The sequence below is a fragment of the Uloborus diversus genome, chromosome 4, assembly GCF_026930045.1.
Source record: "Uloborus diversus isolate 005 chromosome 4, Udiv.v.3.1, whole genome shotgun sequence".
In the NCBI taxonomy this organism is placed as follows: domain Eukaryota; kingdom Metazoa; phylum Arthropoda; class Arachnida; order Araneae; family Uloboridae; genus Uloborus; species Uloborus diversus.
This window is the reverse complement of record NC_072734.1, coordinates 14,997,023-15,009,312: the sequence shown is the minus strand read 5'-3', so window position 1 is coordinate 15,009,312 and position 12,290 is coordinate 14,997,023. Positions and strand designations below refer to the sequence as shown.

Sequence of the window (12,290 nt, the reverse complement as noted above, 5' to 3'; positions counted from 1 at the left end):
GCTTCTTGAATTCTCATTTCTTTCTACGTGGGCCAGAATATCCACAAGACTTTGAAAATTAAATTAAAAAGAATAAAGCGGAAAATATCATACATACGAACAAAAATCACAACACTTTTGGCATTTTCTTCGCTACCACATGCGTTTGTTTTAGTTTTTAAGTCGGCCATTAGACAGTGACTGCAGTGCCCCCTATAGTTCGTTGGAGTTGCGAATTTCCGTAGCTGAAAGCAAACTAAGATACATCGATTTCGTTAATAAATACTCAGAACAAACTGCGTGTGTATGCGTCAGCAGACATACATGGAACGCAACGTGGCAATGTTTTAGTTTTCCCGGCAGTTTTATAAATCACTGCAAGGTAGCGTATTCGAGCGCTGGAGTTGCGAATAATTCAGACATTGGGATGGTCGTCCAGTTTTTGCATGTGTAATTTTGTTTTTGTTAGGAATATTGCTTATTCGTCAAGCATGGGGAGGGATCAGAAAAAGGAAAAATATAGAAGAAAGTTTTGTGATGGCCACAACATACTAGTTTTAATTTGTTTTCAATTTGTCCACTGTTGGTGTTATTTAGAGAGTAAACAATTGAATCACATTAAAATTGCCAATAATGGAGAAATTACATTAAATTGGAGTAAAAGGAAGTCATGTGATGCACAACACATCAGCTCGTTTACGAGAAAGTTATAAAATTCACCATTGGCAAGTTAAAAACTGTATAAACTGTTTTTTCCCTTTCATGCATTGTCTATCGAATAACATAGCATATTTAACTCGTCTAGAAAATAAGTTGATGCTTTCTAACATTTGAATTAAACATAAAAATTGTATTCCTATTCATTTGCTTATCACTGATCTCTACTCAAAACCTTACCATTGAAAAATAAAACTACACGAAAATCTCTATCTATGAATCTCTAATTCAGTTCAGTAACAAGTATCTTCAGCTATCGTATTTAGAATCGTTGTAATCACCTCAGTTTCACTTGTGCTGTATGAGACGGATAATTACCCAAAATAGCCCTTCTCGATATTATGTTTCAATCAAATTATACTAATTCGGATATTAATGCATTTGGTGGAGATAACGCGAATTTAGTAAATTGCGGAGGTGTTTACCAGAATAGGACTTATATAGCAGTGTTCCTATTAGCTTTATCTCAAATAACACATCGTATTAGGGTCATTGCTTATAATTTAACGACAAAACGGGATATTCTTTGATAGCTTTTTTTCCCTCGATGATATCAGTGTTTTTATTTAATTTTTTTACTCCTTAAGCTGCGGTTACCAACATTTTTATATTATTCTCCAAAAAAATTTTATTTCCTCTTAAATTTTATAAAAATAAAATTTTAGTTTTCGAAGTATATATTGTTACAAATTCTGTAAATAGTAATTATTTTTGTGATTAATTTGTTGTTATCTGGCTAATTTATGCGTTTCTTCCATTATTTTGCATCTAAAATTATCTTAGTAACGTAACCTGTAAATAGCTTCTTGTAATGCACATACAACCCCCTAACATTCGACTGAAGTATACGGTCCTCCCATTTCTGAATGATAAGATTTATGAATGGAATAAAAAGAAAATAAGAGAAACATTTCGAATTTTGTCGAAACTTCTCTAGGATTTATAAATAGCCTCCGCGCGTGATAAAATGTCAGACTGGTTTGAGCCGTTGCGCTGAGAGCATGTATTTGTCTCTGTGTGTATTTGGCGTATTTTTGCGTATTTTGAAATAAATACGTGTGTGACCGTTGAGTTTACGGTGTTTAATTGTTATTTGCTTAATTGCTGATGATTGATTTAGCAGTTGTAACTACATTTCCTGCACATAGCTGTAAATAAATGTCCCGTGTTTCCTCAAGAACTGTGTCGTCATTTAAAGAAAGTTTGAAGTTGTACCGAGCGTGTAACAATATTTTTAAAAGAGGATTTCAAAAAGGGATAACCATCTTTTCTATCCATCTTGTTCTACTACTACAAAAATATTCTTCACGGCGTGATGGTATATTTTTTTACATTTTGCATAACAACAAATCTTCTATTGCTACAAAACGTCTGTTTATTCAACACAATAATATTTTATACAATGGGATTGTTTGGTATGTTGTCTTGAACTGATTCTCTTGCAAGAAGTTCCTGCCCACTGGAGGCTAAATGCACTGTTTGAAAAGCAGGGTTTGGAGTTACAATACCTCAAAAATGATCAAACAATCAAAAAAAAAAACAAAAAATTATTGCTTATTTCCAAACTACAAATTATTCCGAACATGGAAAAAGTTTCATTGCTTTAGTTCAAATATTTAAAAAGTTATGAGTGGTTTTAGGTCACGCTCGCTATGTGCACTTATGCAAAAGAAAAAGTTTAAATTGCTATTTCTCTGTGATCTTTTTTGTGTGTGTGTGTGTGTGTGCGTGTGTTTTCATGTCATTAGAGTCCCTAAGGATTTTTTTCTATTAAAAATGAAGCTTTAAAGTAATACTTTTTGCAGTCAGGATAACATATTTAAGCTGCTTAACACTGAAATAAACTTCTTAATCCTCTTAAACTCTTGAACAGAATAGAGCGTACCTGTTTTAAAATACTTTTTTTTCGCTATAGCAACCATTTGCCTTCGGAATACTCAAAGCTTGTGTCGCTAGTAGATCGAGAAGATTGGGAATAAACCTAGTTTAAACCAAAGCAAAATAAAACTGCTCCATAAATTTTTGAATAAATGTAAACAAGCCCTTATTGCTTCAATACAACCAATTGAATAATTCATGAAATACAACGCCAGCTCAGTCAATTCCAGCCGAGAACTGCAATTTCGTTCTTATTAGCACTCATCAGCCCGGCATAAGAGTGACTGAGCTGGAGATGGAAAACCTCTTAAGGAAGCCAAGAGTGCCAAACAAACTGGTAGCTAATACAGAATTAGCACTGACCAGACGAGTGACCGAAGCAATGGTTCGGTACAACTCAAATATTGAAGGCAAGGCATGGTATATTCAGTAAGTTACTGGATGGAATTGACTGAGCTGGCGGTGTATTTTATGTATTTCTGCCTTAGCCCTGGCTTTTAGGGCGGTAACTTACAGAACAATAGAATAATTTACAGAACTTCAGTGCAGAAAAGGTTTGGAATATTTCATTTACTAGGATTTAAAAGGAAGAAAGAAAGAAAGAGAGAGAGACATGTACCCTCCGCGTACGAGCTAAAAAAGGGAATTATGGTGTAATTCTGCATTATCTCTATTAATACAGGGTTTGTGTAGTTGGTCTGTTCCCCTTTTCCATGACTTCTGATGTAATGAATACTCTGATTCATAGAAACCATTTTTTCTGTTTGACAGGTGACGGTCAAGACGCTTCATTTTTGTGTAGTTTTTTTTATCTGAACGAGTTTTTCTTCAGTTTTAAACAGTTCAAAAACTTATAACATTTGACTAAACGCGAGGAAATTTTTAAAAAGTGGAAAAAAAAGGGTAAAGCATTAAATGAATTTGTCGATCAAAGAAAAGTATTCTCACCGTGCTCCTGTACAGTTGTTCCACCTCTCTCGAAATCCCGGGCAGTGCGACGGCCAGCATCATCAGCGCATGCAGGATCAGACTGAGGACGAGATTACGATGCACGCGGACCCTCGAACACTGAAGGGCTCTGAAATGGAAGAACACTTGCAAATTAGAAAAACATAAAAATCGAAATGAAATTTGCGAAGCATATGGGTCTATACGACAGCAAGCTTACTTGACAATAGAGAAATAAGCTGAGGCCAAGCAAAGGAAATAGTTCCTAGCGCCTTGTCCGATTTTCGGGTGAAATTAAGCTCTTCACTTCCAAAATCGGGTTAGTTAAGTAAACACACGCACGCGTAACTTTTTTTTTTTTTTTTGTCATAATTTCTGTCAATTGTTAAATGTTTTCAGTTTTACGAGCGAAGTAGCGCAGAGCATTTTTACGAGCGAAGTAGCGTAGAGCATTTCCCCCATTTGAATCAAACGCGCCAGCCAATAGCAGCTCATAGACAGGTGGTGATCTCCTCTTATTCGCGAAGCAGGTAGGGTCGGTAGCAAGTAAGGTGACGTTTTATCTGTTAACTCGGTTTTTCTTCCGCGCGTCGTGCCGTTATTTTCAACTTGAGTTGAAAAAAAGTATAATGTTGTGAAAGAACACAAAACAAATTTTAAGGATTTAATGCCATAGCTGCCAACACCGTAATATGAAAATTAGGAAGACATTTATTTCATTAGGGAATTCGGGAGAAGGAACCAAAATTCGGAAGTCTCCCAAACGAATTGGGAGAGTTTGCAGCTATTTCATGTTACTTTTATTATTAAAGACCACTTCTCAGTTTACTTTCTCCGTCCACGGCCCCACTAAATTTCGCTTACGCTTATAGGCCGTGACAATCGTTGAAACTTATGGCAACAAAGAGGGCGCTACAGGGAGCTTCTGGTTAGGGATCCTATATACGGAGAGATCGGACAACGGCGCGTCGATCTCCGCCATGTTTAGTCCAAGTGTTGTCAGCTCGAAATGCTGTGCTGTGTGAATTTTTAACTCCCCATGGAGTGTAGGACATGAATTCTTTAAGAAAAGACTGATTTTTATTTCTCCTCGTATTTTCATTAATCAGAGCGAGCGCCAAGTCTGGCAATCCGGCGCCAATCGTTTCATATCGTCATAGTGCTTACAAAGAAATTTTTTTTTCTCTCTAAAACTTGTTCATAAAGATAGAAAACAAACAGATACTTGTGATCTGCACATTGCATTTCATAATATCATAACTAGCTTCTAATTTTTTCGATACGATGTACAATGATATTTGGGGCAGAAGATGGGAGTGACTACCTTTGGACATAAGATGGCAGCCGTTCCGAAGTTGTCCAATCTCTCCGTATTTAGGATCTCTACTTCCGGTTTCAGATGCTGCTCTTTACCTTACCCCGACAGTATATATCTACATACCTATGTATCTATCTATAATCTATAACTGCGTATTGGTTTATTTATCTATCCATGTATTTATCTTTGCATCTATGTTTCTATTCCTCTGTTGTATCTTTATATCCATCTAGTTAAATCTATCCGAGCGCGAAAATATGCGAAAACCCGGCTCGTCATTTGGGCGATCAGGGGGTAAGCACCATCCTTCAGGGCCCGAATGATTGCAAGATCTTCTCGGTTTGGTTTGCCCTGAACGACGTACGTGTTTATTTAATTAGAAAACAAAAACAAAAACATAAGTACATGTCAAAAACATATAGTGACACATGATCCTGGTTACAAATAAAATTCGTGACTACATATAAACTGAATTCATTGGCCAAACAGTACCAGTTCTATGATAAGACGAGAAAAAGAAGTTGCTTATTTTGGAAAAGAAAGTTAATGAGCGAAAGAGCTTTTCTGTAGGTCACTTTATCGATGAAGATGAAACGCTTCCATTGCGCTCTTAAATTACTTGAAATCACAACAGGGGGCAGGGGTTCAATCAACACCCCTTGGATTTTAGAAACATAATAAAATTAGGCATTTGTGTTCGTTTTTTGTCGTTTTCCCTCAGTTAGACCCAAACCCCCACCCCCCCGAAAATATTTGAAATGACGAATCTGACAAAAACCCATTTTCAAGCAAAATTTCTCTTTACGTCACTGTAACCTTCACTTCTCGTTTTCTCATGCGTGCTTCCTCAAATCGGAAAACAACGTTCGAGTGATCATCAAACATTGAGCACTATCTTATCGGAAGAAGAACGTGGCGAATTACGACCAGGATGAAGGAATTATCATCACCACGTACGGACGTGCCACGGGCTCAACCGGATAAGCAGTTATACATGCGTGATTTAATAAGCAAGGAGTAAGCAGCCCGATAATTGGAATTGAACAGATGGCCGAATAAGATAGAGTAGGAAAACAGGAAACTCACTTGAAGTAGGCGAAGATGAAGAGGGTGATGAGAAGACAGACGAGCGACAGGACAGATCCCACGAGGATCACGTAGCTCACAGTCACCGGGGAGAGGGGCGGCTCCTCGCGCTCCTGTGGGGAGAGAGAGAGATTCGGGATTTAGTGAAAGAGGGGTTGGTATTCTCTGTGAAAGGATTGAAAGTGCCTCTAAGTTCGATGCTAATGATCGACCGAAAAATGATACAATTGTTCGAATAATGTAATTAAAGAAGGAAGAATCCTCATATATATATATATATATATATATATATATATATATATATGTGTGTGTGTGTGTGTGTGTGTGTGTGTGTGTTACGTTAAAGTATATAGTGCAGTTATTTTGTAGAATACCTAGTTATTCCATGAAATAACTGATCGTGTCCATTAAAGTGTGTAATATGTTATTAATTTGACAATTTAACTAATTATTCTATGAAATAACTAGGTATTTATAAATTAACTAATGAGAGACAGTTAAAGTGTAAAATTAACAATTTATCTAAAATGAAATATATATATATATATATATATATATATATATATAGGTATTCTATAAATAAACTAATGATAGACAATTAAAATGAAAAAGAAGCAATTTATCCAATTTAAGCTGCGTATAACTGGTATTTATGGAAGCGTACCATAAAATCATTTGTTGCAACAAGGATTACTAAAATGACACTTGGAATTACAAAGAGCATTATTTCTAAAACAAAAACATTTTTTGTTGACATACTGGGTTTTGCACGAACATTTTGGGGTAACAAGTGGTGGAAGGTAAATGTGTTTGTCGTGCAATATATATATGAAATAGATTGTTTTACACATTAACGGGTTGCAGATGGTTATTCTATGAAATAACTAGTTAAACCATGCAATACCAAGAGAAGTTTACAGTTTAACGGACACGATCAGTTATTCCATGAAGTAAGTAGCTATTCTATAAATAACGGATTTCATACTTTAACGGTAACATATATATAATTGCAAATGATCGAGTAACGCTCATGACGTCATCAACAATGAAACTCGCTTCACGGAATGATAATTTGATAATATTTTTTGGTAATGTTTGACATGCAGGGAAATGCTTTATTGTGACAAGGCTAAACTCGATCCGGTAACTTAACTGTTTTACTCGTAAGACCCATGTTGAGAGAATAAAGAAATGAAAAAGTGGTCAAAAATGAACGCTATCTACTGGTGTTTAGGGTTAATCCACTGGAGTGAGGGTTAAAATGTCAACTATCAAACTATCACCAAACAAACAATGGGGTCGTTTCCTAAATTTTAAAAGTATTTTTTTCGGAAAGAGCATGCTTAAAAACATAGAATCTAACCATTCTTTACATAATTTCTTTAAGTTTAATATTTTTAAAAAATTACTTAAATCGGTGCTCTTTTCTCGTTTAACGCTTCTACCGATGACATCACAAATGATGAAATGCCATTCAGTGTTGTCATTCACGGTCCAAAATATTTAATTCGCATCTTTACCCGCGTGTATTGGCAACGATATAGTTGGTAGCAAGCGTAGAGCGCAATTTTAATTTGCTGCTTGATTATCATAATGTGGAAACGTAGTAGAAAGATGCGGCTAAGTGCATAATTTGTGACGTCATAAAGACCACGCCTTGTTTGAAAAATCGGACATTTAAAAAAAAATTAATTAAAAAAAAAACTGTTGGGAAAATAAAAATATTTTCTGAGTCCATGTTTTTTTTTTTTTTTTTGCTCATTCTATCCATTTCAATGACTAAAAGTAGTACTTTTGACTAAAGGAAACCACCCCATTGGTTCGTTCAAATGTTGAAGCAATTTTCACACGTCATATCTTGACGGGCGATTTTCTAATTGAGTAAATAATTGACTATTTTATTCTTTTCTCATGTTTTTAATTAAAGAAACATTGAATTGGAAAAAAAAGAGTATTATAGCCATTTCTCCCGGTTTTTGGTGCAGTGTCCCGAATTTTTTAGAGGTAATTTCATCAATAATTGTGTTAAAATCCAGCTGCTCCTTTTTTATTATTTTTTTAAAGGTCACCTTTAAAGGCGCCACAAACCTTAACTCCCCTGCAGCTAATTAGGTGTATTTTAAAAGGCTTAAAAGAATACTTTGATGAGCTCATTTTCACCTTAGGGTGCCCAGAGACCAATGGAATGGAAATCGGTCAACCGGAAATCGGTCAGCCCGCCCAATTCTCCTGATCTCAGAGGCACATTGAAGAAAATGTTTATTCAAATAACTCCAAAACCATTGCTGATCTCAAAATTTGCAATTCAACAGGTTATTAAAAACATAGATATCTCAAAACTTCAACGAATTTTGCATAATTTCTCTACTTACATCATATCACAGCCATAGGCGGGCAGATCGGACATACAATAAACTAAATTCCAATATCTGTAAAAATGTGCATAAAATTTTTGTACTCATTAGCTTTTCAAAAATTGTAGTTTCATTTCTTGTAACTCAATAATTGCCACCCTGTATGTACCATTGATGTATATACATTCATACATGCACACATGTATATATTGCGTGGGTGTACATTTATGTACAAACATGACTTTAGTTGAGAAAATAATTGTAGGAATGCATCCTCAACTAAAAGGCTTGTATTACTTGCCTTACTGAAGCCAAAGAATATACTTGTATAGGGCAGTTCTCAAAAGGTGGGAGCAAACACAGACTTCAACTTTGAAGCTTCAACACCAAATAACTTTCATTTTAATTAACTCTAAAATTTTTGAGGTAAATTATAACGCTGTATAGAGACAAGAATTGACATAAATTATGGAAAAAAAGCTCTTCAAATGCCCTTAAAAAATATTTTCTTTGCCAAATGGCACAAATTTGGACATACCAAAACGTTAACTGAGCAAATGTACCATTAAAAAAAAAAATTTTAAATTATTTCCATACGTTTCAAAAAAAAAAAAAAAAAAAAAAAATTAAAGGCATGAATCTTACACTGAATAATTTTTTGTTAATATTTTACACAAATAACAAAAGTAAAGACAGATTATTTACTTTGTAAACGATTTTAGAAAAAAGTAAGTTTGAAATTTGATGCATGTCCAAAAGTTACGATCTTTACAATGCTATTATTTGAGAACTAAGTATATGATGTTTTCGTTTTAAAGGTACTTATCGATCCTCAGAATCAGTTTTTAATTGTTTAAAAGTGTTTTCATAAGCTTTTATGCAGTATCTTAGAAGAAAAATAATTTTTCTTAAACATACATGTGAGATGTCCAAATGGCGTTACTATCTTGACGCCGATAATTCTGTCGGTTTGTTTATATTTTTTTTTATAATCCACTGTCTTCTAACATCAATAAAAAAGATTATTATGATGTTATCTTTTTTAATCCATTGGTATTTTGCATAATTAATACGTTACACATTGAACAATACATAAATTACAGTAGAAACATGGCTTGTTATGATCGAACGCAAGCCATTTTGCGCGAAAATCGCCAAGCAAACCTCCGTTGGCGACAACACAGTATATGATAAGCTAAAGGTTACACCAGAGGGGGATTCCAGTTTGACAAATGTAGTTAATCGTCAGCTGTACCATTTTTGGCGCCTTTATCACCTGCGCTAGCAATTTTTTTTCCCCCCGCCGCTTTTATTATTTTAGAATTTTTTTTTCTCTTCTTTCTTTTAAACATAATTTAACGATCTCCAAATAGAAATACGAATTTCTTTTTTCAATAATTTTTTTTAGACATCGTTTTAATTCTTATGACATTAGAAAAAATATTCATTATTAAAACTGATGTCACTTTTTACATTCTTTCTTAAAGCATATTTTGTTTATTTTTCCTTTAAAAATATAGTATATGTCGTATTTGTCTCTATTTTTATTCCTTATTTGTCCCAATAAATCAAACTACAAGTTTGTATAATTATTCCCATGAAGCTTTTTTCTACCTTTCATCAACTTCTTCAAAATCATTCCAAAACTTCATATGTAAAGAGCAGTATGTATAGCCATTCAAGTACTTCATTAATATCCTCTTTATCATTAAATTGCAAAATTCAAAAAGTAGTAAATAAAATTTTCATTGGAAAAGTTAAAAATCAGATTAACAGTTGTCAAAAATGGTGAAACTTACATTATGATGATGTCCAAAATCCGTTACCTACAGGACAACAATGTCCAAAATGTGTTACCTACAGATTGCTAATTTAATTTGCTAATTAACAATTTTTACAAATACCTGCTGTCTTTTCATGTTCATATATTGTGTTCTAGGTATGCATACTATAGAATAAAAGCAAAATTGATATCAAATTCGAAAATTTTTGAAATTGCTCAAAGTTAACTTTTTTGTTCCCACCTTTTGAGAACTGCCCTATAACAGAAGAAACCAATTTAAGTAGTTTGTTTGTTTTGTTATTTCAGTGGTTTTCAATTGGTCGGCATTGTGATATAGCCTCGTGAAAGAGACAATGTTAGTACGTTCATTACGCTGATGGAAGATGGATCAATTTTTAAGAATTTTTAAGCGTTTGCTTCTGACCAGAAAAGAGAAAAAAATCTGATTGTTCCTGGCTCAACAAATAGCGTTGTTACACAATGAATTCATCAATTATGAAACTCTGCTTTATTTTAAAATTATTTGTGCATAATTAACGTTGCTCTGTTTGCAATGCAGTTAGAGCAAATTAGTTTTTCCGCATTGTATTATTTGAACATCATTGCAAAAGTTTTGTGCACTATCTAATTACAATGTACTTCATATTTCCCAGTAGACAAAGTAAAAAAAAAAAAAAACGCGAATGAAGACTCTTTATATGCATTCGATTAACATGCATCAGTGTTTTAAAGAAAAAACAGAACAAACACTTCAAGATTACATCAACAATAGCTGTCTATGTTTTCGGTTTTTAACCGACTTCAAAAAGGAGGCGGTTATCAGTTCATACCGTATGTATGTTTTTTTTTTTTTGTTTGTCCACTCATAGCGTCTCACCCAGTGAACCGATTTTGATGATTCTTTTTTTAATGGATAGGGGATGGCTCAACTTAGGTCCCATTACTTTGTTTGACCATATTTGTTCTTTAGAAAAAAAGTTATGGGCAAAAAACAGTAAATTTTATGCAATTTCCAAATGATATTGTAGCGAAGTTTGCACTTTTCATCCGTGGATAACGGTGGCTCAGTGGTAGAATTCTCGCCTCCCATACGAGCGACCCGGGTTCAAATCCCGACTAGGACAAAGTGAATTTTACTAAAATTTCCTTTCTACTGTGTCCCCTATTTTCTCGAATGTTCTATTAATTTCTGCATCTTTCCGAGTCTGGAAAGTTCCAGCACTTTCTCAAGTTGTATATAAGCAGATGTAACGTTCATTCGTGGTTCTGAATAAAGATCTCGAGTTGAGAATAACGAGTATTCGCTTCATTTGGCTTTCACATTGTCTTCGCTATCTTCATCTACGCGACAATATGAAACTCATTGTTATATAAGTTTGGTGCCATATAACAGGAACATTAATAGTAATTGTAATGATAATTTTGAATAAAGGCTTTTCTAAAGCAATACAGTGATATAGAGCCGAACTTCTTACTAGGTAACTTCTTACTTTTACTGAAATATCTACATTTACACTAAAAAGAATGAAATAAAAAAATTTTGAAAAAAAAATAGAACCGACTTCAAAATTGCTCTAAAAAGTGAAAAATAATTTTATTCTGTAAACACCATCGATAATACTTTTAAACATAATTTTTGAAGTTGGCGCAAAAACAAAAAGTAAAATCCATTGTAACCATGCTTCGTTCATATTTTTATCAAAAAATCATCCAAAGTTAGAAACGAAACATTTATATCGTTACTCAAATATGTGCAGTCATTTGTACTTGAGTTATGGCTGTGAATGATTTTATCGATCGTTTTTGCGCCAACTTCAAAAATTATGTTTAAAAGTATTATCGATGGTGTTTAAAGAATAAAATTATTTTTCACTTTTTAGAGCAATTTTGAAGTCGGTTCTATTTTTTTTTCAAAATTTTTTTTTTTAACTACCAATTCTTCCAAAGGTAAAGCTATGAATTAAAATAATTCATTTGCATACATTTACTCTTAATGATTACTCTAATTCAATCAAATCTTACGAGACAGGTTTTAAACTAAGTTAACAAACTTACTTTATGATATTTTCAGTCAAGTGCCTCATTTTTTCAAAAGAGTTTATTTTTAGAAGCGAAAACAGAAAGGTTTGATCTTTTTTCAGCTCAAGCAATCAACAGATTCCGCCACAGCATCAACGATGCTTCTTAAACCAGCAATGCAAATTGAAGTAAAACGCTTGTAGAAATT

General features: G+C 33.8%; 1 protein-coding gene across 1 annotated transcript in view; it reads right to left on the bottom strand.

The window, feature by feature from the left end:
* The window catches only part of LOC129219845 (corticotropin-releasing factor receptor 1-like), a 167,627-nt gene that overhangs the window by 78,336 nt on the left and 77,001 nt on the right, over positions 1 to 12,290 (bottom strand). Inside the window, exons 3-4 of the mRNA XM_054854154.1 lie at positions 5,927 to 6,039; positions 3,523 to 3,652 (exon numbers count right to left, since the gene is read on the bottom strand). Coding sequence (XP_054710129.1) covers positions 3,523 to 3,652; positions 5,927 to 6,039 — 243 coding nt within the window. The remainder of the gene's footprint in view (positions 1 to 3,522; positions 3,653 to 5,926; positions 6,040 to 12,290) is intronic.